Source organism: Cucurbita pepo, chromosome LG12 (genome assembly GCF_002806865.2).
Source record: "Cucurbita pepo subsp. pepo cultivar mu-cu-16 chromosome LG12, ASM280686v2, whole genome shotgun sequence".
Taxonomy (NCBI): Eukaryota; Viridiplantae; Streptophyta; class Magnoliopsida; order Cucurbitales; family Cucurbitaceae; genus Cucurbita; species Cucurbita pepo.
Window position 1 is genome coordinate 1,435,387 of NC_036649.1, and position 23,408 is coordinate 1,458,794.

At 34.5% G+C, this 23,408-nt stretch overlaps 4 protein-coding genes across 5 annotated transcripts; all 4 read right to left on the reverse strand.

Moving 5' to 3' along the window:
- Nucleotides 1–324: 324 nt before the first annotated feature.
- Nucleotides 325–2,571, reverse strand: LOC111806504 (peroxiredoxin-2F, mitochondrial-like). Its single transcript, XM_023691849.1, has 5 exons — nucleotides 2,281–2,571; nucleotides 2,031–2,060; nucleotides 1,294–1,452; nucleotides 1,045–1,139; nucleotides 325–633 (listed from the first exon to the last, which is right to left on the reverse strand). Exons 1-5 carry the CDS (start codon nucleotides 2,494–2,496, stop codon nucleotides 528–530), a joined length of 606 nt encoding a protein of 201 aa, XP_023547617.1. The 5' UTR covers nucleotides 2,497–2,571; the 3' UTR covers nucleotides 325–527.
- Nucleotides 2,572–4,600: 2,029 nt separating this feature from the next.
- On the reverse strand, nucleotides 4,601–7,990 carry LOC111807398 (protein trichome birefringence-like 11). Of its 2 annotated transcripts, XM_023693109.1 has the most exons (5): nucleotides 7,901–7,990; nucleotides 7,080–7,740; nucleotides 5,559–5,948; nucleotides 5,307–5,465; nucleotides 4,601–5,235 (listed from the first exon to the last, which is right to left on the reverse strand). In XM_023693109.1, the coding sequence occupies exons 2-5, from the start codon at nucleotides 7,517–7,519 to the stop codon at nucleotides 4,875–4,877; spliced, it is 1,350 nt and encodes a 449-aa protein (XP_023548877.1). In that variant the 5' UTR covers nucleotides 7,520–7,740; nucleotides 7,901–7,990; the 3' UTR covers nucleotides 4,601–4,874. The 2 variants fall into 2 exon arrangements, with proteins under 2 accessions (XP_023548877.1, XP_023548876.1); XM_023693108.1 differs by lacking the exon at nucleotides 7,901–7,990 and having other exon boundaries at nucleotides 7,080–7,894.
- Nucleotides 7,991–12,382: 4,392 nt separating this feature from the next.
- On the reverse strand, nucleotides 12,383–15,635 carry LOC111807192 (stem-specific protein TSJT1-like). The gene is made up of 5 exons (XM_023692795.1): nucleotides 15,383–15,635; nucleotides 14,593–14,833; nucleotides 14,393–14,513; nucleotides 14,202–14,311; nucleotides 12,383–12,713 (listed from the first exon to the last, which is right to left on the reverse strand). The coding sequence occupies exons 1-5, from the start codon at nucleotides 15,583–15,585 to the stop codon at nucleotides 12,642–12,644; spliced, it is 747 nt and encodes a 248-aa protein (XP_023548563.1). The 5' UTR covers nucleotides 15,586–15,635; the 3' UTR covers nucleotides 12,383–12,641.
- A 3,333-nt stretch (nucleotides 15,636–18,968) lies between these two features.
- Nucleotides 18,969–20,480, reverse strand: LOC111807612 (basic 7S globulin-like). Its single transcript, XM_023693409.1, has one exon. The coding sequence runs from the start codon at nucleotides 20,361–20,363 to the stop codon at nucleotides 19,131–19,133; it is 1,233 nt and encodes a 410-aa protein (XP_023549177.1). The 5' UTR covers nucleotides 20,364–20,480; the 3' UTR covers nucleotides 18,969–19,130.
- Between the last annotated feature and the right edge of the window lie 2,928 nt (nucleotides 20,481–23,408).

The window sequence follows — 23,408 nt, forward strand, 5'->3', positions numbered from 1 at the left end:
CTTACTTAGGTTAGGTAGAAGTAAAAAGAAGAGTAAAGTTAAACTAGCTACTAAAGTTTCCTCTTCTATCCGTTTTCAAACAGATTTACCAACTATAAGGATTGGATAAAGAAATTCAATCAACTTGAAACATTCCACTCGATGAATTTAAAGTAATAATAGAATCAGATGATGAAACTTTCTCCACACCCTTAACTGGAGAAGATCTATACCTAATTTTGCATGGATTTGGCCAAGGTCCTACCTTGCTCTGTTTCTCTTGGTACTTACTGTTTATTCCAATCGAGAAGTGCTGATTTGGATTGAAGAATACTCGTTTCCAAATTTTTGAGTTTCTGAATCCAAGTTAGAACATTTTATATATGAAGAACAATAAGTGGAAGCCAAGCAGCCAAGCAATCGTCACATGGGATTTACTTCAGACCAACAAAAAAATCAAAAGAAAACCTTTGTCATACACAACTCAGTTACACCCATGGTCTTATTCGGAATCCAAGACCTTGAATTGGTTGCAATGGAAACTGACTCTAAATTTGGTTCAAAATGACATCTGCCCCCGTAACCTTAAAGTCGGATGGAGCTTCCTCTATGTTAAGAGCCTTAACTGTGCCATCTACAACATATGCTGACCATCTACATGGAAGAAGGATGTCAAAGAGTGTAGAAATGTCACCTAGTTCGACCCCTAAGACTAAAATAAGCTTCAAAAGCAACCGGCGTCCTATTTGATAACCATTTAGTTTTTAAAAATTATATCTATTTTCTCACAATTTCTTTTCATTTTTCTTACGGAAAGATTTGCGTTCATAGTCACATCTCAAAAACGAAAACAAGTTTCTTAAAACTACTTTTTTTTAGTTGTCAAATCTTGAAAATATCCTCAAAAAGTAGATAAACAAATAAAAAAAAACTGATAAATGGAAGTAGTATTTGTAAGCTTAATTCTCAAGAATCAAAAATAAAAAATAAGGTGGTTATCAAAGAAGAGCTAAATAATCATAATCCATAAATATTTTGGCATGTCAAAGACGAGATTGATCGCACCTTTGAGAACGAGGACCAAGCAAAGCAACAGAAAGATCTTTATCCAGTTCCAGGCTCTTGTGAAATCTTCCATCCAAGTCCCCAAAAAATTGTATCTATGCAGGAATAAACAGGATAACGACAGGAAAATGCAATTAAGATAATCAGAATAGGCCATTAGAAGACAGTTCGTACTGACAAATAACTAAATTACACACCAAGTAAAGAAAATTATGCAGTTTCCATATAACTCTGGTCAAGGAAGCTTACAGCATCTTTCGCTTCAAGTTTCTCAGCCCAGCCATTGAGGGTATATGGATCATTAACAGACACGCAAATAACAGAATCAATTCCTTTAGCCTTGAACTCATCAATTTTGTTCTTGTAACTGGGAACGTGCTGCTGAGAACAAACTCCTGTATATGCACCCTGTGAATTGGAATACCGACTTTAAAATGTGCATCATCAACTGGTAAGGATGATGTTGTTCTTGATCTTTATATGATTTAATATGTATCTAAGTCCCATAGGGAAATTCCAACTGGTAAGAACTAGTTTGGAATAGAGGTCCCACCAGGATTCAAATCTCCATACCACCAAATGCGTTTGTCCAGGGAGAAAAATTTAGGGGAAATTTTGAACATTCACGACTTAGTAAAGTTGATAATTCTTTAAATCATAGATTATTCTACTCAGAACAAAATAAAGTTCGTGGTAAAAAATTTAACAATTCTTCTTCCTAAGTATCTGATCAATCTTTAAGAGGTGAGAAATGAAATGTAAACCACGAAACACTGTTACTGATCTCTACAATAAATCCTCAGTTCATTAACGGATTGGATGAAGGCATTGATCATGAAAGTGAGCATACAAAAATTGTTGCCCCAATCAAAGAGCACACCGCGTAGAAAAAGAGACGAAGACACATGCATCGGCAACAATTTGGTATAGAATCCATGATTTCATAGCATATATACAATTGTACAAGACTGAATAGATTGACTTACAGGAAGCCCAAAGATGACGACCTTCTTGCCCTGAAATATCATGGCCAATGAATCAATAAGATAAAGACTGACTAGACTAAACTAAACTATCATTCAATGTGAAGCGTAAAACATAACATTAAGCTCAAATGTGGCCTTCAAAGCCCTAAATTTCATGACAACCAATATTTTTACATAAAAAGCACAAGTATACTTCAAAAACTAACACAATTAACCTCGAAAGAAACACACGAACAATCGAAGAACAAACCTTGAAAATATCTTTAAGCGGAGTCGTCGAGAACTTGGAGGAGACACCTTCGTCCCAACTCCGAGCCTTCTGGAGAGAAACGTTCGGTGCAGCGGAGACGATGTCAGTTCCGACCGCCACCGCCGCAAAGGCTCGCGATGACGCTCTGATTCGCATAGATTCAACCAGCGTGCTCTTCGTGGAGGCGCTGACTCGCTTCAGAATCGCGGACGCCATAGATAAGCCTAGCTGATACAAGATCCTCAACTATCAAATTGAAAGATGGAGGAAGGCGGAGACGAAGGATGAGAGAAAAAAGAATAAATATGAAAATGAATTTTTTTATTTTTTAAAATAAATATAAAAAAAAAAATAAAATAAATGTTAAAAAAAAAAAAGGATTTTTTTTTTAGAATAATAATTTTATTGGTGACCCTAACCTTTTAATTTAAATAAATTGTATTTACGAAGATAAATATTGCAATTTTTAAATCTTTAATAAGTTCTTTAGAATTTTTTTTTTATACAAAATTAACTTTGTAATGTTGAAGTCAACCGGTAGTTGATATTGTCTTATTTTGGTTTTCGTGACTAGTTTTCACACCCTTATAAAGAATGTTTCGTTCTCCTCTTCAATCGATGTGGGATCTCACAATTCACCCTCCTTCAGGGCCCAGTGACCTCGCTGACACACTACCTCGTGTCCACCTACTTTCAGGGCTCAGCCTCCTCGCGCTGGCACATCACCCGATGTCTAACCCTGATATCGTGGTGACAGTGATATGAATTTTAGCAAAATTATTTAATGGTTAATTTGTTCATTACTTTTATATATATATATATATATATATATATATATATATATATATTTATTGGAAAAATGGGTTTTAGCTCGTTTTAAATCAAATGATATTATTTATCTTCGAATTTATTATTATTAATTATTATTATTATTATTGTTATTTAATCATATTTCAAGAAGAAAAAATAGACAAAAATTCAGTTATCTTTATTTCATAAGTGACATTACCAACATATAACTCTCACATATGAGTTATTAAATAATTAAATATTAATATATTACTAAAAACTTGAAATAATAAAAAACGATTACAAAATTTATAAGCTTACCCCTTTTTTGGTTTAAAAGATCGTTAATGATTATAGTTAGTGGCATTCTTCGGCTTCTTCCTCGACAGCGGTAACCGTGTCAGGATGAAAACTCCAGTACCTTTACTCTCTTACAAAGCCATGTTTGTGATCCACCATCAATGGAAGTTGCCCAATTTGGACTCGGTGTACTGACCTAGTCAGATCCTAAAACATTAATAATAGGTCGAGTTATAAGCATGACCTCTAAACTTGATGGGTAGCTAGTTCACCATTCAGACTTTAAACTTTCGAATGAAATATGCAACAGCTCAAGTCCACCGCTAGCAGATAGTGTCCATTTTGGTCCGTTACGTATCACCGTCAGCCTTACGGTTTTTAAAACGCGTCTGCTAGGGAGAGGTTTCCACACCCTTATAAAGAATGCTTAGTTCCCCTCTCTAACCTATGTGGGATCTCACATAATATATCAAATCTAATAGCTCGGCTCTTTAAATAAACACAAACCTAACCCAAAGTGAACAACTAAACGTACTACGTTCAGGTTGAATAATAGTCGTATAAATGAACAGGGATGAATCGAAAGGGCTAAACCAGCGAGTCAAAACAAACCGTATGAACGATCGGAAGCTCGTCGTCATCCAATGAGAAGCGAAATCCGTCTAGTAAGCTTGGCAAACAACAACTCATCGTTTTCTACTCCGATTTTCATCTCGAATTCTCCGAAACAAAACCCTAAAACTCAAGAAACTCTACTTGGTTTGCTTCATTTCCACTAGATTTAAATAGGAACAAACAAGAAGAAGACATAGGTTGAACTACTCACCATGGCTAAGGGATTTCTCCCTTATTTGACATGACAAAAAGTGTATAGGGATGAGTGGATGGGTAGGGTTTGTTCTTTGTTAACGACAATATTTGTCTACACGTGGGTACGTAAAAAGCTCGGGTTACTGTCTGATGTGACGCATTTTTATTGGTTCAGAAGAGTCTCGTGAGAGAGTAAATGAGAGCTTCTACTTGTCGATTTATAGGCAGGTACTGTTCATTTTATTGAACGATATATATGTTATGAAAAACTGAGACCTGAAATGGTGCAAGCGGTGACTTGAAAAGAAAATAGAGACTGATTTACGATTTTAGGTCACTGTTGCATCATTCAAAGTCGAAATATATTCTTTTAAGAGGAACAATGGAGACAGTGTCCCTTAAAAAAATTTCCATTCTCGAATTTATAAAATATAATATACGAATAACTAAATATATACATGTACATATACATATATTTGGTTCGTCCAATAATAAACCTATTAGGTCGGCCCGACAGACTGATTCATCGGCTAACCCAATCTTTAAAATGGTAATACGTATCTGATACAATGAATAAATAGGTTAGATCAAATTTTGACTTTGAGTCGAGCTTGGGTCGAGTCGGGACTCCGGTTGGGACCGGATTTGAGCCCATTGATGAGGGGGCTATCATTTCTGTAAGCAAAAACTTCAACTTAAGTGGCCTGAGAAGCTGAAGAGTTCCATTCATGCTTCAAGAACAGTGCATAAAGAAGCTCATTCCACACATCAGGAACCCCAGGCAAACACCAGTGACTGCAATCCTGTCGATGAGGAGGCGCAGGACCGACGTCGGGACCGAGGTAGTATAGAGACGAATGCCCATCCTTTCTCTGTGCAGTCATTCGAGTTACGTTTAATATCTCTAGTTTAGTTGAATTTGGCGTCGCTAAGTAACTTGATAGGATGGAATTCGCTATCCGAAAATGGGACCAGGTTTCGGGAGGAACTAACGAAGAACCGAGCTCCGGTAGAGCTTCCAAATGACAGCTCCCACCATTCCTCCAATCTCCACCTCTGCATAATTTCCATATCTTATGTACAAAGCCAGACAGAATGCACATAAAAAACGAATCTCACGAACTTACCGAAAATGTACGGGGGCGAACATACGGAAGAAGACGGTCGTTTTGTTCGAGTTTAGTTCGTTGTTGATCCAGTTCATCACGGTTTTGAGCGACTGCTGATATGCATCTTCAATCTTCATTTCCATCTTTATCTCGTTCCCGTCTTGGAAGTAACAGCCTCTGTCCATGACATCGAAAAAAGATTCGTCAGTCATTGAGAAAAACATGGAAATGGAACGACGAGAAGCTCGAAAACGCGGTCGAGAACGTTACCCTCTTATGGTCTTCTCGTAGTTCCACCAATGCCCGGTGTTAAAGATCAAAACATCGGCATCTCGCCATTTGGGTGAGGACCAATCCATCTGATCTAGCTTAAGAGTCGTCTTGATCTCTCGAGAAACACCCGAAGGAGGTCGACTCTGCAAGACGAGAAACGGAGCTCGGTAGTATTCAACAGTGCAGTTGAAATCCTTGAACTTGAACACCAAGAATCCCTTGTGCTTTGTAATTGGACTACCATTCACTTCATAGATGGATTCTTTGTCTGGAACTGCAGATGATAGCATACATAAAAGTGATTCCCATTGGTTCCTTCCAATCGAGTCACCGACGAACACGACCCGTTTGTTTCGTATTTTCTCCAACATAAACGTTGCATTGAACCTGATAGCTCGTAAATCAAATCAAACTTCAGAGAGATTCAAAAACGACCCTTCAACTATCAAATTTTGTAACAGCCTAAGCCCACTGCTACGCAGATATTGTCTTCTTTGGACTATCCTTTACCGGCTTCCCCTCAAGGTTTTTAAAACGCGTATGCTAGGGAGAGATTTCCACACCCTTATAAGGAATCTCCTCTCCAACCAATGTGGGATCTCACAATCCACCTCCCTTGGGGCCCCAGCGTCCTCGCTAGCACACCGCCCGGTGTCTGGTCTCATACCATTTGTAACAGCCTAAGCCCACCACTAGCAGATGTTGTCCTCTTTGGACTTTCCCTTTCAGGCTACCCCTCAAGGTTTTAAAACGCGTCGGTTAGGGAGAGTTTTTCACACTCTTATAAAGAATGTTTCGTTCTCCTCTCCAACCAATGTAGGATCTCACAATCCACCTCCCTTGGGGGCCAGCATCCTCGCTAGCACACCGCCCAATGTCTGGCTCTAATACTATTTGTAACAGCCTAAGCCCGCAACTAGTATATATTGTCCTCTTTAGGCTTTCCCTTTCGGGCTTTCCCTCAAGGTTTTAAAAACACGTTTGTTAGGGAGAGGTTTCCACCCCTTACAAGTAATGCTTGGTTCCCCTCTCCAACCGACGTGGTCTCCCACTACACCAATAACTAGCAACTTGAAAACTACACAAACTACCATGTTCGTGAGTCATTTAACCATTTCAAACTCACCTACAAACACGCACTTAGTAATCAAACTAACCCGAACAATACTTTACGAGATCGTCGTCCATAATTAACACGAAAAGGCAACGATTCTCGTGAATTCATACATAAACAATAGCTTGTAAACTACATAGCTAGGTCCCTTCCCATATCCATCCAACAATTCACGGGTGAAATCAGTCAACAAAGGAGAAAAAACAAAAACCAAAAAACAGGTAGGGTGCCACTGAATTAGAATCAAAACAAAAAGAAAATTCAAACTCAAGGCAGAATCTAGAACTTATAATAATCATCTACACATTCAAACAAATATATTGAGCTAACAAGATTGTTCTTCGTCAGTTTCGGATTAATCTAATAAACAATTTGATGAATCTGATATTGAGTTCAAATTATACCTGGGCAGGTTGCAGAATTTGGGTTGCCATTTCCATTTAGTGTAGAACAAATCAGGGCGGCCATTTTCAGAGCAGCGAAAGCCTTGATCAACAAACGGGCAGTTCTTGGATTCATACAAAGGATAAGAATCATCCCAAACCCAATCCCCATCAAACAAATCACACTCAAATCCCTCTTCAGAAAGAAACTCAACCGTCCGATTCTGACCAAAATTAGCGTTTCTTAGCCAAACAAATCTCTCTGATCGAAGAGGAAACACAAACCTACTTGAAGCAGTTCTGTAATCCAAGAAAAAAAAGCTACAAATCAAACAAATAGACACGAAAAAGAACCCAAAAACCCCAAGCGAGGGCTCGAACAGTCTCAAACGCTTAAGTTTACTGAACACTTCACTAAACGGCATGGCTTCAAGATCAATCACAGAAGGATTCTTAGACATTGAAGCTTAAACCAAGATCAAAATCTTCCCCCAAGTTTCGATTCAGACAAGCAAACAGCGAAGGAGATGAAATAATTATGAAATCGAATTAGTGGATCAGTTAAAAGAAGTACGAACAGAGAGAAATCTAACAGAGAAGAAGAAAAACCCCAAATCGGTGTTCAAGGAAGCATTCATGGCGGAAAAAAAATGAAGAACAAAAATCTTCCTCCCCTGTTTACCTTTAAGATTAGAGAATAATGAAATGATTAGGAATAGAAATCTGGAAGAAGAAGAAGATTAAGAACAAAAACTTCAAAAAGAAAAACAAAATCGCTTCTGAGATCATGAAGGAGAAGAAGAAAGTGGGGGATGGGGTTAGAAAGCGGTGTGGATGCTTACAGTTTATGCGTTAATGGAAGGAGAGAGAGAAACAGAGGATTTGATTGGCTCACTCGTGAGTAACGGATAGCCCAAGGGAGAAGCTGATCCCACGATCATTTACAGAGCGTGATATTACCATAATAAAATTTAAATTCTTAAATTAATAAAAATATTTTAAAAAATATTCCTAAACTTTAAAAATAATAATAATAATAATAATAATACGTAATTTTTTTTATATAAAATTTGTTCTATTTTTTTAAAATGTTTTTAAAAAATTTATTATTATTTTTCCGCATTAATCCCTTCATTTTTATTTTTAAAAAATATTATTATCAATATATAAACGAAAACGGTCTTTCTAAGTCTTATAAATCATCTTCTTCTTCAATTGTCTGCGTATCCATTATAAAAATATTTTTTTTCTAAAAATTGAACGTTATTAATGTAACTTTGAACCGTTCCATCCATATATTAATGTTTTAAATTTTTCTTAAATAGTTTAAAGGTATTTTTTAAAACCGTTCAAAAAAAGTTTAAAGTATTAATTAAACATTTGAAAGTAAAAAAAAAATTACATAAAAACGGCAATAAATATATTTAAATAAAAAATGAATATTTTTAACTTCTACCGGTAACATTTAGTCTTTATATTAAAAAAAATATAATAATTTAGTCGTGAAATTTTTGGGATCAAATAATTTAATCTATATTCTAATAAATATTGTGACACGAAAGTATTTATACGAAATAATTTAATGTTTATAGTTTATTAAAAATTTAATCTAATAATTTTAAAAATATTTGGAATGAAAAATAATAAATAGTTGACAAAAAGCGTTTTTTAATTTAATATTTAAATTTCATCCAAAAATAATATTTTGGTAATATTATTTGACGTTTCAATTTTAATTTAGTGGTACCCTTTTCTCTCATTGGTCGTGTAGCGCACGGATTTGAAAGGCGCGTGGAGAGATTTCGTTGCCGAAAACAAAAGTTCTGACAAGGCTTTGGCTGTCAAGCAGTTTTACTATAATACCGTTTTTTTTGCCTTTATCAAAAAAAAAAAAAAAAAACTTTTTTATATGTCAGTTTTCAAAAATAATAATAATAACAAAATAAAGGAATCTATGCTTAAACGAAAAATGGATCGAACATGATGAAATTAGAGATGTCTATTTAACTTGTACAATCAAAACTCTGTAGATAAATTAGGGAGCGACCGTTACATAAATTGAGTTGGGGTCGGGATTATATTCCTCGTCTCCACCCGTTCAAATATAATAGAGAATCTCTATTTAAACGAAAAAATGAAGACGGAGTGGAGAGAGATTTTTCTCGGTTAGATAAATTGGGTCGGGGTCGAGATTATATTCCTCGTTTCCAACCGCTCCACTTCAAATAGAAACGTTTAAATTTCATTTCCAAATTTTGTATGTTTTTAAAAATGATAGCCATTATTGTTTACTAAATTATTAATTTATTAATAGAAAAATCTTATTAATTATTAATTTATTAATAGAAAAAATTTATTTAAAAATAACTATTTTTTAATTAAGACGAGGGTAAAGATGAAATTATAAAAAGTTTAAAAGATTTGTAGCAAAATGAAAATATGCTTAAAATTACGACTTATTTATTTATTAAAAAAATAGATTTTTATTTTTTATTTTTTGTTTTTAACAATAATAAGGTATCGATATAAACAAGTAATATTATTTTATAAAATGTATAGTAATCATTATTATTAACGAAGTCTCCGACATGTCACGATCCGCCTACCCGACCATTTAATCAACCACATGATTTCACTTTTATTCCATTTTTCCATCTAATTCTTCCTAAGTTTTGTTTATATATATATATATATATATATTCAATTCCAACGACAGGTGAGCTAAACCACTTGTCACATTGCACTCTTGATGGCAGCGGACTTACGTTTTAAAGACATGTTATATAAGCCATCAAGTGAGTAACACCAACCGCTCATAGTATACGAGAAGTTGATATATATTTATATATATTTATATATATATTAATTCTGTCTAATTCTCTGTTTATTTTTGTTAGAGGAACACGACTCTCCACAATGGTATGATATTGTCCACTTTGAGCATAAGCTCTCATGGCTTTGCTTTGGGCTTCCCCAAAAGGTCTTATTCCAATAAAGTTAGTATTCCTCACTTATAAACTCATGATCATTCCCTAAATTAGCCGATGTGGGACTTTCATCATCCAACACCTCCCCTCGAACAAAGTGAGCCTCCCCTTAATCGAGGCTCGACTCCTTTAGAGTCTTAGTCATTTTTGACTGCCTTCGAGGAGGCTTTATAGTCTTAGTCTTAGTCAAATATCGAACAATGATCATGAGTTTATAAGTGGGGAATACTAACTTCATTGGAATAAGGCCTTTTGGGGAAGCCCAAAGCAAAGCCATGAGAGCTTATGCTTAGAGTGGACAATATCATACTATTGTGGAGAGTCGTGTTCGTCTAACATTGTATCAGAGTCATGCCCTAAACTTAGTCGTGCCAATAGATTGGTAAATCCTCAAATATCGAACAAAGAGACTCCAAAAGAAAAGGAGCCAAGCCTCCTCGAAGGCAGTCAAAAATTACTAAGACTCTAAAGGAGTCGAGCCTCGATTAAGGGGAGGCTCACTTTGTTCGAGGGGAGGTGTTGGATGATGAAAGTCCCACATCGGCTAATTTAGGGAATGATCATGGGTTTATAAGTGAGGAATACTAATTTCATTGGAATAAGGTCTTTTGGGGGAGCCCAAAGCAAAGCCATGAGAGCTTATGCTTAAAGTGAACAATATCATACCATTGTGGAGAGTCGTGTTCGTCTAACAATTTTCACACAAATTGACCCAAAAAAATTTCGTAACAAACCCACACGAATTAGATTATCGTGATTTTTCTATTTTTTTTTATATATATGTGTTTAATATATATATATATATATATATATATATATATATATATATAAAAATTGCAACGATTGTGTGACACTTATTCTAGCTTAACCAACAAATTAGTCACACGGAAGTTGGAGTTTGCGGACAATCTCGACGTAAGATCGAACCTTCAGGTCACATTTGAGAAAAATATTTTAAAAAACGTGGACGAAATGCATTAAAAAAGCAAGTGGAAAGAAAAAAAACAGAGAACATAATCTCCATCTTCAACCGTATTTAGCTAACATTACGAAGTCTCGGGTCCCTAACTTCATATTCTAAGTTTAAACGGGAATTCTTTATTCTATAACGTGGTCCCCACAAGGAAGTAGAATAATCCAACATAATTACACATTTATGAGACGTACCGAACTAAAATAACCAACACGCAAAAATGGACAACTTTAATAAACCATTTATTTCTTATGCGTATTTCACGTTTTTTCTCTTAAAAATTGTATTTAATTTTTTTAATTATAAATGGAATTTATGTTTAATTCTTTAAAAATTTGATTAATTAATTTTTAAATTACTTAATACTGTTTATAAATTTATTAGATATGAAATAAAAAATTTATGAATTTGTCTATAAACATCAAAAATTCAAAAAATAAAATTATGTTTAATTTAATTGATTAAAAGTTTTATCTATAATAAATGTAAAAATGCGATATTTAAAAAAAATTAATGAAATTAATTTAAAAATAAATAAACAAATGACGAAATAAATTATAGTAATTATGATAAAATGTGAATACATTATGAAAGTTTGTAGGAAAAAAAAAGTCAATAAAGATTTTGTTTTAAAAAAGTGATTGAACATTATCACTTTATTTTAAAATTTATTTAAAATAAATTAACTGGAATTTAAACATTTAAAAAGCTTTTCTGAATTAAAATAGTCGGAGAAAAATAATTTTTAAATTTGGAATAAAATCTTCATCATTTATAATTCAGTAATGTAACTTAAACAATAATAATAATAATAATAAATAAATAAATAAATTCGATTAATTTGAGGAGAAAAAAAGAACGTGAAGCGTGAAGTGAAACTGCATGGCGTAAACATCACGTCTCGGATCAAAGTGGGTCCCACATTTCTTTTTCTTTTTATTTTTTAATTTGTTAATTCAAGGCGGGACCCACGTCTATTTACTAGTCCAAATCAGTCGGTGTTCAGTGAGTCATTCTCCCACTCAGACCCCCGCTATTTTAGGCAAATTACTCTCAATGCCTTTTTTTTTTTTTTTTTTTTTTTTTTTTTTTTTTTTTTTTTTTTTTTTTTTTTTTTTTTTTTTTTTTTTTTTTTTTTTAAAAAAAAAAAAAAAAAAAAAAAAAAAAAAAAAAAAAAAACATTGAACAAATCATCTGAAATTCATCGCTAAGCCCACATCTCGTTGAAGCAAGACTCGGCCCATATTGGGGGCCCAATAAGCCCACACTCGGCCTATATTGAGGCCCAATAAGCCCATTGAGATGAGCTAAGGCCCAACAGTTATAATTGGAAGCCATATGGAAATTGAAGGAAAGAGAGAAGATTTCAGAACTCCCAAAGGGTTTTAATGAACAAACTATTTGAACACATCGGAGACACTTTTACAGAACTGGTGATGGCTGTATGTACATTGGCGAAAGGCTAAAAGTATAGAACTAAAGCAAGCAAATTTCTACCACAAAGACTCATATTTACAGTTTTACAGTCCCCTTGAAATCAAACCATTCGGCACAGTAAAATAAGCACACCATTCTTACCTTCCCCCGCGTAAGTTACTGCGCTATGGCTGATAGCGCATAGTTCTATGAAATCTCCATTGGGAAATTTTGATACCCCAACCCTGTGGCTGATACAGCCGCTGGCGGCCCCTCCACCTGAAAAGTCAAGCATCCATCATAACCACAAACGATAAGGTTGGTTTAATGAGCTTGGTGGGGTTTCTCAAAAGAGATAGAATCAACTTTTTTCTATAATGTTCTATTTTCGTCTCTTTAGTTGTAATTTATGTTAAGATCGCAAAACTCACGCTCTCGATCTAAATGAGTAACATGAGAATAAAAGAGAGAAGACACAAGGAGGAATATGAAAACCCCGGAATGTAAAACGTCACGGTGGCAGCAAAAGAGAGAAGACACAAGGAGGAATATGGAGACATCGAAATTTAAAACTTCACGGTGGCAACAAAAGACAGGACGCAAGGAGAAATATGGAGACACTTAAACGCGAAACTTCACGGTAGCGACAAAAAGAGAAGACACAAAGAGAAATATGGAGACACCGAAATGCAAAACTTCACAGTGGCAACAAAAGAGAGAAGACACAAGGAGTAATATGGAGACACCGAAAAGCAAAAGTTCACGGTGGCAACAAAAGAGAGAAAACGCAAGGAGGAATATGGAGACACCGAAATATAAAACTTCACGGTAGCTAAGGTTTATTTATAGACGACTTCCACTAGTTACACGTATTCTATCTTGAAAACTAAATAAGAAACCAACAATCCATCTTGAAAACTACATCAGATAGGATTATAAATAATATAAGATAAGATTCTATCTTAGACTTAAACTACTTAACCCATAAGTAAACACAGGCTCCACGTCCCAACAACTTTTTCTACCTAATCCTCAGAATATTGAATCCTAGTCGACCGCCATGATTTGAACCAACTTTCCTTAGAGCCAACTTGCAGTGATTATCTTTCTCATTAATCTTGACTTGCCAATCTAAAATCAGGTTTCTACATTATGAGCTTGGTGGGGTTTCTCAAAAAAGCACGAACTAACTTTTTTAATGTCCATTTTCACTCCTTTGGATGTAATTTCATATACCAAATCCATTATTTTGGATGTATCACTCATCATGTAAGGTTCAAAGAACATTATTTTGGATCAAAACAGAATCAGAGCATGAAAGATGAGTAAGGAAAAGAAGATCATAAACAAACATTTTTTAATTACCAAATATAAGATGCTAGAAGAATTGTTCAATGGGTGAGGACCTACAAAGTGAATGTCTCATCATGTATGTATGCCATAGAATTTAGTTCTTTATCCACTACTTTATGATATCCACAGTCCAAAAGATAGTGAATTCTTTATTATAGCTAAAGTACTTTCCAGTTCCATTGAGATAAGATCATCGCTATGGGCATGATTTTTCTCCACCAATTTGTGGTGTAATCAAGTGCAACGTTAAATCATAATCTTTGGATCTTCAGCTGTGTTCATCACTCAGAGGAAGAATTTTGACACTCATACTCATACTGACTCACACAATGACGCTATCAGTAAATTTCCAAGCCTAATTTTGCATCCATTTTCTTAATTCTAGATATGAAATAGAGTATAATAATCGCATACCTTGAATTTTGCACCCCAGATCTCTTCTTCAGGAGCAGGTTCAGCAGTTATCTTGTTCTTCGGATTCTCGTAGCATCTCAATTCTCCAACCGATGTGGAGTAAAAACAGCCTGCAATATAAACAACGATTCAGATGAATCCGTGCCCTAATTTTTCTAATTCCATGAAAGTCGCGCCGAGTTTCGAAATACCTTGTGGAAACGAAGCGAGGGATTTTCCACAAGCGCCTTTGAGTAAACCAGCATCATCGGCGAACGCGACATATCCATCAGCGGTGATTCCCCAATACAAAGGCACCTTCCCGAACTGATCCTGCAAAAACCAAAACCAATAACAAATCAGTACTTTCTAACTTCGATTTTGGAGATTAGAATCTGAGAAGGTGACTTACAGAGGCGACGAAGAGGGTGGAGGTGGAGTTGTCGAAGAGGATGAACGCGAAGCTGCCGCTGAAATGGCCGACGACATGATCGACCGGATATGGAGCTCGATCACGAAGAGCTTTGTAAGCTTCGATTACTAGGATGACTTCATTGGTGGATTTGGGAAGGCCGTATTGGTTCCTCAAGCTCCCCAAATTGTCTAGAGCTCCTTCGAACAAGCAGAAGATCTCCTCCTTCACCGCCAGTGATCTACAATGGCGTTTTTTTGGATTTTCATTAAATTAAAATTTTAAATTTATATCTAATAAGTTTATTAATTATATTAAAAATTATTAAATATCGATAATAAATTAAAAATATATATATATAGGAAAATTCATATTATATTCAAATTTTGATTTAAAATATATTTTTATTTCGAGACTTGAACTTCTTACCTCTATTAAAAATAAATATTTATCAAACTAATTAATATTTGTTTAATTTATAAATTAATTTTTTTAAAAATTTAGGACATAATAAATATGGTTTTTATTAAGTTTAAAATATAAAATAAATATGGCTTCACTTTTCAGAAAGTACGGGAACATTGGATGCTGGAATTATCGTTTGGCGGTTTTATAATAAATCTGTGAAATGACAAAAACACCCTTGCGGTCACTTTTATATTAATTAGCCACTTAATATTTGAATTAATTTTGTATTTAGTAAATTGTTTAACATAATTTATAAAGATTATTATTGAGTTTAACAGAGCTCCGCCGTAGAACGGCGTTTTGAACGGAGAATCTCCGGTACCTGGGGCGCAAGGGAGACTCGTTATGGTGAGTGAAGGCGAGGTGGACATGGTCACCGATCTGGAGGGAGACGGCGGCAGTATTGGAATCCGCGAACCGCTTGGCCAGCGCCGTGGACGATATCTTCGGCGACGGAGTCCGGCAGCCGGCAGCCACCAGTTCGTCCGGCGGCGATATAATCGAACTGCTAAATACGCCCAACATATTTGCCACGATCTGCGAAATTAAACAATGATAGAAGCACTTAAGCAGAAAAGGGAGCTGATCCCTTATTTATAGGCCGGCTTCCGGAGTGGAGGGTAATTTCGTACTTTCGCATGTTCGCGTGAGATAATATTAAATTTAATTTGTTTATTTTGTTAAAAATAAATTAATTAAAAAGGATAAGATTAAAAACACAGATTTAATTTTTTTATTTGTTTATTTATTTATTTTTTCCCTAAAAAGATAAAAGAGGAATCTGGAAGAATCTCACCGAATGGGACTGGTGGGGTACGTAATTTTGTAAAGTTAGAGGGTTACTTTACAAATTCCAAAAATATCCTCCACAGTTACCGAGATACTTTTACATGTTTTGTCTTTATTCACGTATTTTTTTTTTAAACTTACCATAAATATTTAATATATGATTAATTCAAGTTAAACATGAAATTTGTATGATTAAACTACTTAAAACGCAGGTACATGACGTTGAAATTAAATTACTGTCACTTGGATGTGATTTCAATTCATTTATTTGATCATTTCACTTTTGGTCCCTAATTTTTAGTGTAATTTCAATTTATATTTTTACTCTCGAGTTTTGAATTACTATAAGTTTTAAAATTTTGCCCTTATTACGATTTTACCCTTGCATTAATTGTCATAGATGTTATTGTATTTTAATTTCGTATGCTAATTATAGAATTTCTATTAATGGGCATAATGGTAAATGTATCTCCAAGCTAACCTTATCTAGTGGGTTGCTTTGAGTTTAAAATAAAGATAAAAGTGGATATTAATGAAATTAAAGTATATTAGAAGTCCCATTTATGCAATTAAACCTTTATTTTCCGAGAATTTTCTCACAAGTAAACAAAATAATAATATTAAAGAATATACAATAATAATAAAAAAATACGTCAATTGAGATAATAAATTAAGGAGTGGTTCGCAAGTTACATTGAAAGTGATTTGATACCTTTTTGAGGTTAAATCGTCATCCTATAAAAAGATGAAAAAATTAAAAATAAAATAAAAAAATTAATTTAATATTTTTAAATAAGATTTATACATAAAAAAAAAAATTAAAATATGTTGGAGAGTAATTTTGAAATATTATAAATTATTTAGATATATATTTTTAACTATTTTAAATCAATTGAGTGCTGGTTTTATATTTTTAAACACGAGTTTTATATAATTAAATTTTATTTTAATAATTTGAAAGTAATTTTAAATATAATAAGAAATATGATTTTAATTATTTAATTATGAAAAAAAATGAAAATATATTTTATTGTATCATACCATAGTTTAAAATGTCAATGTCGACAAAATGTCGAGATCTCAATTTTACGAAAGAATGGGCTTTAATCTACTTGGACTTCACGACCCACACTAAGGAGAAATAAAAGGGAAATATTTTAATATTGAAATTCAATAATTTCATATTAAAAATTTGTAATGAAAAATTTAATATTGAAATTATAACAATCACTCTACTTTGAGAGCGATTAATGCAAATTCAAAATTTTAATTAAAAAATTAAACTCTCAAAATTAAATAACGGAAGATTTAAATATCTCAATCAATTATGTATGGGAAGATGATATTTGGGCTCAATATGTTTTCCTCACTTATGGCTTCTTAGTTCTTTTGAATTTGCAACTGCACAACCTGTGAAGGATCGACTTACTAATCACGAGGTTGATGATTTTTTACGTGGTTTTCCTCTAAGAATGTAGCGTTTGTTGATACAAACACCCTATTTTCTTGAGGGTCATAAAACAAACCACCTTTCGTCTCTTTGGGTATCCTATGAATAGACATAATTTTGAACGACGTTCTAATTTCTTAAAAAAGAAACGATTTCGGGTAATTTACCTTCTTTTATCATCGAAATTTTTAAGAATTTGGTTGAAGGTAGGATCACTCGACGATCCACGTTATAGTAATTAGCGGACCAATAAAGTTTTTTTTTTTTTTTTTTTTTAAAATGTAGAATATTGAAGGAGTATTTATTAAATAAATATTTAACGGTTTTAAAATAAATTTTTAAATAAAATATAAAGTTAGAATTTTTTTTTATTAATTTAGTAATATTTTTAAATAAATGTATCTTAATTATGACGCCAGGGGTAGGGCTGGCACTGCATATCGATAAGCGGTGAGCCACTTATTTAATAATAATATATCAGTATGATTCCGCGCCCATTCTTATCCTTTCATTTTAGTGAATTCCCGATTTTGCCCTTGCAAATTGCGTTTAACATGGTTGGAGGAAGGATATTGGGTTGTCATTTTCAACTTTTTATTTTTGTTCCCACAAAGGGCATCCCAAAATATTCTAACAAAGATGCTCTCTCATTCTTACGTTGGTGCTTGTTTTTTTCTGGAGAATATCCAAGCCCACCAAACCCCACGTCACACCCTTCACTTAACCATGGTTAACATTATTTTCCCACTAAATTAAAAAAAAAATCCCAAATTTTGTTTTTTTATTTAAAAATACCCTTATCATACAAATATTTCAAAATTATTATTTTTTTTTTTAAATATCTAAATAGTAGGGAATAGTCTATAAATGGACCCTTATGAGAATATCGAGTATAGGCCACATGCTCATAAACGCCCTATTGGAAGGGCTAAAAGTCGCATTGCAAGTACCTACAATATTATGATACAATATTATGATCGTACTGGTTTACTCCTTTCATTCCAAACAAAGCTAATTATTTCTTTTTGGGTCTCTTATCGGCGCCTTTTTTGAGGAAGAGTTTCACTAAGAGACTCCTTAAATCTCCTTTGTGGAAAGCTCATATGCTGTATGAGGGCCGCACAAGGCGGGCTCACGAGTTAGTGATCAAGTGAGGAAAGGACCCGTTGGTTACGAGGGTGGGAGCCAACCAAAGAAGGTAGACTAGTGGTGGGGTCCCGTGGTTCCTATACCGTAGTATTTCCTATATAAACTCCAATTCCAACCCTTAACTTAACCATGGTTAATATTTTCTCATAAGGGTAAAATGGGAATTTTAGATTGATGTTGCAATCTTGAAATGACTTTTTTAAATAATGATTTTTAAATATATATATATTATTTTATAAAAGAGTATGATTGAGACCAGGTGAATTTGATGAGAGAGTACTTGTTAGAATATTTATTGCCCAAATAAATATTTAATCATTTAATTTTTTTAGAATGTAAAATTAAATATCAAATTAATTTCTAAACCCACTTTAATTATGTTCTAATTACATTTTAATTACTTTCTTGGTTTTATATTTTAGAAATTTTCAAATTTATTTAAAAAATAACTAAACATAAATTAAAAAAAAATTAAATCTCAATTATATATATATATATATATATATTAAGCTAATTATCACAAGTCATAACAAAAAAAAAAATTTGAAAATTCCACAAGCATATAAAACTCATAGTACACAGCAAGATCCTAATTTCCACAAAAAAAAAATTAAATTAAATTAAAAAAAAAAAAAAAAACCCTCAAAATTTTACCACTGATTTCAGTTTTAACCTGCTCAAATCATCCGGCTCTGATCGGTAAATTTTCCGGCGAAAATTCCGAGCAAGATTTCTTCCTCTGCAACAAAGAGGAGCTAAATCCGAGCATGGAAGTCCCCATGTCGAAATCCAGGACGATATCCTCCATTTGATACCCTCCCAAAACGACGGCGTTTCTTGGCTTCAATCCACCGTCGACGAACCCTAAACACAGAGTTTCATCGTTCACCTTCACCATAGAATTTCTTCCATTAATTTTCCATCCCACCATTTCGCTCTGCAAAATCAGTTCAATCTCCGGCACTTTCGGCCCTGTCGCTGTCATCTCCATGTTTTCCGATTCAAAACACGCCTCAAATGGCGCCACCGGCGCCACTTCTTTCATGTTCATCGCGGCCGCTGCTACTCTGAAAGCCGCCGTCAGAGAGTTGAAGATGGAACTCTCTAGTGTGGTGTATGGAACAACCGTGCTTAATCTCGTCCCTCCGCCGCTTCCGCCATCCAAATCGAGAAGCGACTTGTTCAGATCGAGGCGGTTACCGTCGACTTTGATGGCTTTAACGTTGATGAAATACTCCGGCGACTGCGAGGCGTCGATTTTCTTCGTCAAAATCGGCGTGTAAGTCAAAGAACTCGAAATTTCAGATCCATAAACAGAGTCTAGGTTTCCACTATCCGGAAAAACAACGCCGTTCGTCGACGAAAGACAAACGGAAAATCGCCGGTGAAAACCGAGCTCAGTCGCGATCTGAGCCGGAAGGGAGATTTGATTCCGGCCAAGCCCCAAAACTCCTTTAGCCGACTTCGCCAAACCTTGTAAAAGAAACCTCGGAGCACAAGAATGAAGCGCAACAATCACCGCCGCCGTTGACCGGTCCAAAGACCTCACGGCGACCGTATCCTCAACCAGCACCGCCTTCCCTTCCAAATCCCCAAACGGATTCCCAGCAATTACATCACACGCGCTGCCAGAAGACCCAGATCTACCCCCACCAACCGCCGCTATGCACTGAATAGACCGACTGAGAATCGGCCGGCGGGAGGAAGAACCACCACAAGCCATCCAGAGAAACCGGCCGCCAAGATCAACGGCGAGATGGACAGGCTTAATCGGAGAGCCATGATAGAGCGTGGCCAAATACTGATTAGTAACGGAATCTTTGTTGACGGGAATGACCGGAGAGAAGGCTCCGCCATGGAAGAGGGCTGAGAAACAGAGAAGAAGAAGAAGAAAGCGAGATTTGGGAACGGCCATGGAAATTTGGAACAGTCGGCGGAGATTCGCCGCGGATTGGAAATTGGTTACAGAGAGAGAGAGAGATAGTGGAGACTTTGGCAGAGGGAAAAATGCCAGGTGGAGCAGTTTGTTTAAGAGAATATATTTATAAAATTTATCCTATAATTTTATTTTATTTTTTAAAATAAAATTCATTTTATAAAAGAAAAAAATTATGGGATGCTGAGGTGGAAATAAAATTGCTATCCTTTACATTATCTTCTTTGCCCAAATTTATTGGTCCATGGTTTTCAACAAATCCACGTGCGAAATGAAGAATCCACCCATTCTTGTTATTTATAGTCTATTTTCAACCGTTCGATTTCGGATATGTCTATTTAACGGTGGAGATCTAAAAGTATCTACATTAATGAGCGATCGAGAGAGAGAGAGAGACAGAGATCAAAATCATCTAGAGGAGTCCCTGCCTAGGCTCGATGTTTGAAAAAACTAAATTGACCATTTTGTAGGGACAAGGATGGAAACGGAGAAAACATCATTGAGTTGTGGGTTTGTACTGTTACAAATGGTATTAGAGTTATACACAGGGCGAATTGTGAGATCTCACGTCCCACGTCCGTTGGAGGTGGAACAAAGTATTTTTTAAAAGAGTGCAGAAGCTAAATTGTTAGGCTGACGACAATACGTAATAGGTTAAATTGGACAATATCTGCTAGCGATAGGCTCAGTCAAACGTGCACACTATGAAAATAAAAAAGTTGCATTACTGGTATGATAATACATTAATACTGCAAAATACAGTCACGACCCAAATACTGTTAGTCTAAGTAAGAAAAGAAAACGAAAAATGACAAACCAGTTGTATTAGAGATGTACGGACAAGGACAAGATCTCAAAGAGCTTCTATATTTGTCATTTGCTCGGTAAGTTTATTAAAAGTGATATTTTTTCGACCAAATTTAATGTTTTTTATTTTATATTTATTTTTCGAAAAATAAAAAAAAAATTATATTATGATGTAAAAAAATAATTTTATTAGATAATCATATTCTAAGACTGAAATTATTTAATATTTTAAATTTTAAAGAAATACAATTGGGAATCAAAGAAAATAAATATTAATTTTTCTAAATTTCAAATAATATGTAATTATTTAATAAAAAAAATACATTTATATTCAATGTTATCAAATTTTACCGCGCAATCGTTGGCTCAGGCTCGCGGTTCGTATAAAAGAATTCGTTCCCAACCGCAGCAGAATCAATGGAGGTTCAGTCTTGGATAGTCGGATTTCTCAATCGATCCATTTCCGCCAGAAACTCGAAAAATTTCCTGGTGAGTATTTCGATCCTCATTTCTTATATAATTTGTCCATTAGAGTGCGATTCACCAAATGAAAAATCGAGTTCTTCATCGAAGTTACCGATAGTTTCGTTGTTTTCAATTGAAACTTCAAGTTTCTCGAGTTATGTTCAAATCCAATGAGTAGAAAATTATCATACGTTTTTCGTTGATATGAGGAGAATCTGAACTTCTTTTTCTGTGAATGCCTGCAAATTCATTTGTGTTTCTTTTAAGTGGAATTTGTTTCTGTGGATAAGCGGAGGGGAGGATTTGGGGATGTGATATTGACATGAGATTTCGTTTTCGAATAGTTAGTTTTAATTCTGTACTGGTTTAACTATTTGGCGTTTGTTTGAGGCATTCCGTTCAATTTAGTTTATTGATCCTCATTTTTCATTGAATCTTGAACAATCTTCATCGTCTTGTACAGATTTTAGGCTTATGATGTCATATATATAATTTGGATCTGTGATCATCTCATTTTTTTTTCTGGATCCTATGTTCATTTCAAGTCTCAACCTAAAACAATGTTTAAACTATGTAAATTGGGATGCGATTTAAAACTTGTTAAGAAAAGATAGAAATCTTAACTCGGCGTGAGGATGAAAAGAAAGAACATATAGAACTTGGTTTTTGTTTCTACTATGGAAACAGATCATGATGATGACTGTTCGATTAACTGTTCTGTGTAACATCATTTGTCTTGAGAGAGGCCTTAAAGAGGACAGAGTTCCTTGACAAATTGAAGAGGTAATCCTAATTAGAATTAGTTTGTAATGACTTTTGAAGGTACTGGTACTAATTTTGGGCAACATTACTAAAGTGTCTCTCAGCACTTTAAAATGTTTTTAGCACAGTACTTTTCATCTCTTCAAAAGTCATCGGAACCAATCTTTTGGCTGCTTAATTGTGCCTTATTATTCTAGTCAGTGGTTCAGACCTCTGCTTAAACAGCTTTCTGAAGCTGTTGTCCTTTGTGGTATTTTAGTGTCTGTTCTTAGCCTCTTTTGGAGCCACTCATCACAAGGATCAACTGAAGAAGATGAATATCAGTCGCATTTTAACCATTCCTTGTTCCTTTCCACCGCTGATCCAAATGATTTTATATATAAAACAGTTGGTGATATGTAAAGTTCCAAGTTCTATTTGGTGCAACAAACCATTTGCTACGGACATGTCCTGTAACTTTATAGTTTTATCCAATCTTTGTTGGAAGTTGCTATTAGGGACCTCAAACTTTTTCCCTATGGACCTATATATAACGCTTTAAAGAATGATTCAGTCTCCATTCTTCACAACCAAAGAGTAGGATTAATTCGTTTCCAGCTGCATCTTCAGAGAACAGAACTGTTTCCACATGCCATTGTTCATGTAGGATATTCACTAGCTATCTTATAATACCCAGAACGATTTCTAGTATCATCCCCGTTCAAATTTAATGTACTGAACTTATGATTGTCATGATTCATAAGTTATCAGTGCTTATCATTGTAACAATTTGCAGTATCAGTTCTGTTTAGGCTTCATGTACTAAACTTGTGATTTTTATGATTCATAACGTAAGTTATCAGTGTTTATAATTGTTTTTCTATCAAATGGAATTCCTACTGCTGACATCCAATGTCATTTCCTGTTGTGTGTTAACTTGAGTTAATCTTGGACACTAGAAGGTGAATCTTTGGCGTGAATACTGCAAAGACCTTCCTCTTTCTTCTTAAT

Coding starts and splice junctions, on each gene's coding strand:
- LOC111806504 (XM_023691849.1), bottom strand. CDS start 2,496: ATGGCGTCCGCGATTCTGAAGCGAGTCAGCGCCTCCACGAAGAGCACG. Junction 2,061..2,280: donor CGCTTAAAGATATTTTCAAG/GTTTGTTCTTCG, acceptor ATGATATTTCAG/GGCAAGAAGGTCGTCATCTT. Junction 634..1,044: donor CTTGGTCCTCGTTCTCAAAG/GTGCGATCAATC, acceptor TCTTCCATGTAG/ATGGTCAGCATATGTTGTAG.
- LOC111807398 (XM_023693109.1), bottom strand. CDS start 7,519: ATGTCTAAGAATCCTTCTGTGATTGATCTTGAAGCCATGCCGTTTAGT. Junction 5,949..7,079: donor AAATTCTGCAACCTGCCCAG/GTATAATTTGAA, acceptor ACGAGCTATCAG/GTTCAATGCAACGTTTATGT. Junction 5,466..5,558: donor TACGAGAAGACCATAAGAGG/GTAACGTTCTCG, acceptor TGTCATGGACAG/AGGCTGTTACTTCCAAGACG.
- LOC111807192 (XM_023692795.1), bottom strand. CDS start 15,585: ATGTTGGGCGTATTTAGCAGTTCGATTATATCGCCGCCGGACGAACTG. Junction 14,834..15,382: donor GAGTCTCCCTTGCGCCCCAG/GTACCGGAGATT, acceptor ACGCCATTGTAG/ATCACTGGCGGTGAAGGAGG. Junction 14,312..14,392: donor CCTCGCTTCGTTTCCACAAG/GTATTTCGAAAC, acceptor TTTATATTGCAG/GCTGTTTTTACTCCACATCG.
- LOC111807612 (XM_023693409.1), bottom strand. CDS start 20,363: ATGGCCGTTCCCAAATCTCGCTTTCTTCTTCTTCTTCTCTGTTTCTCA.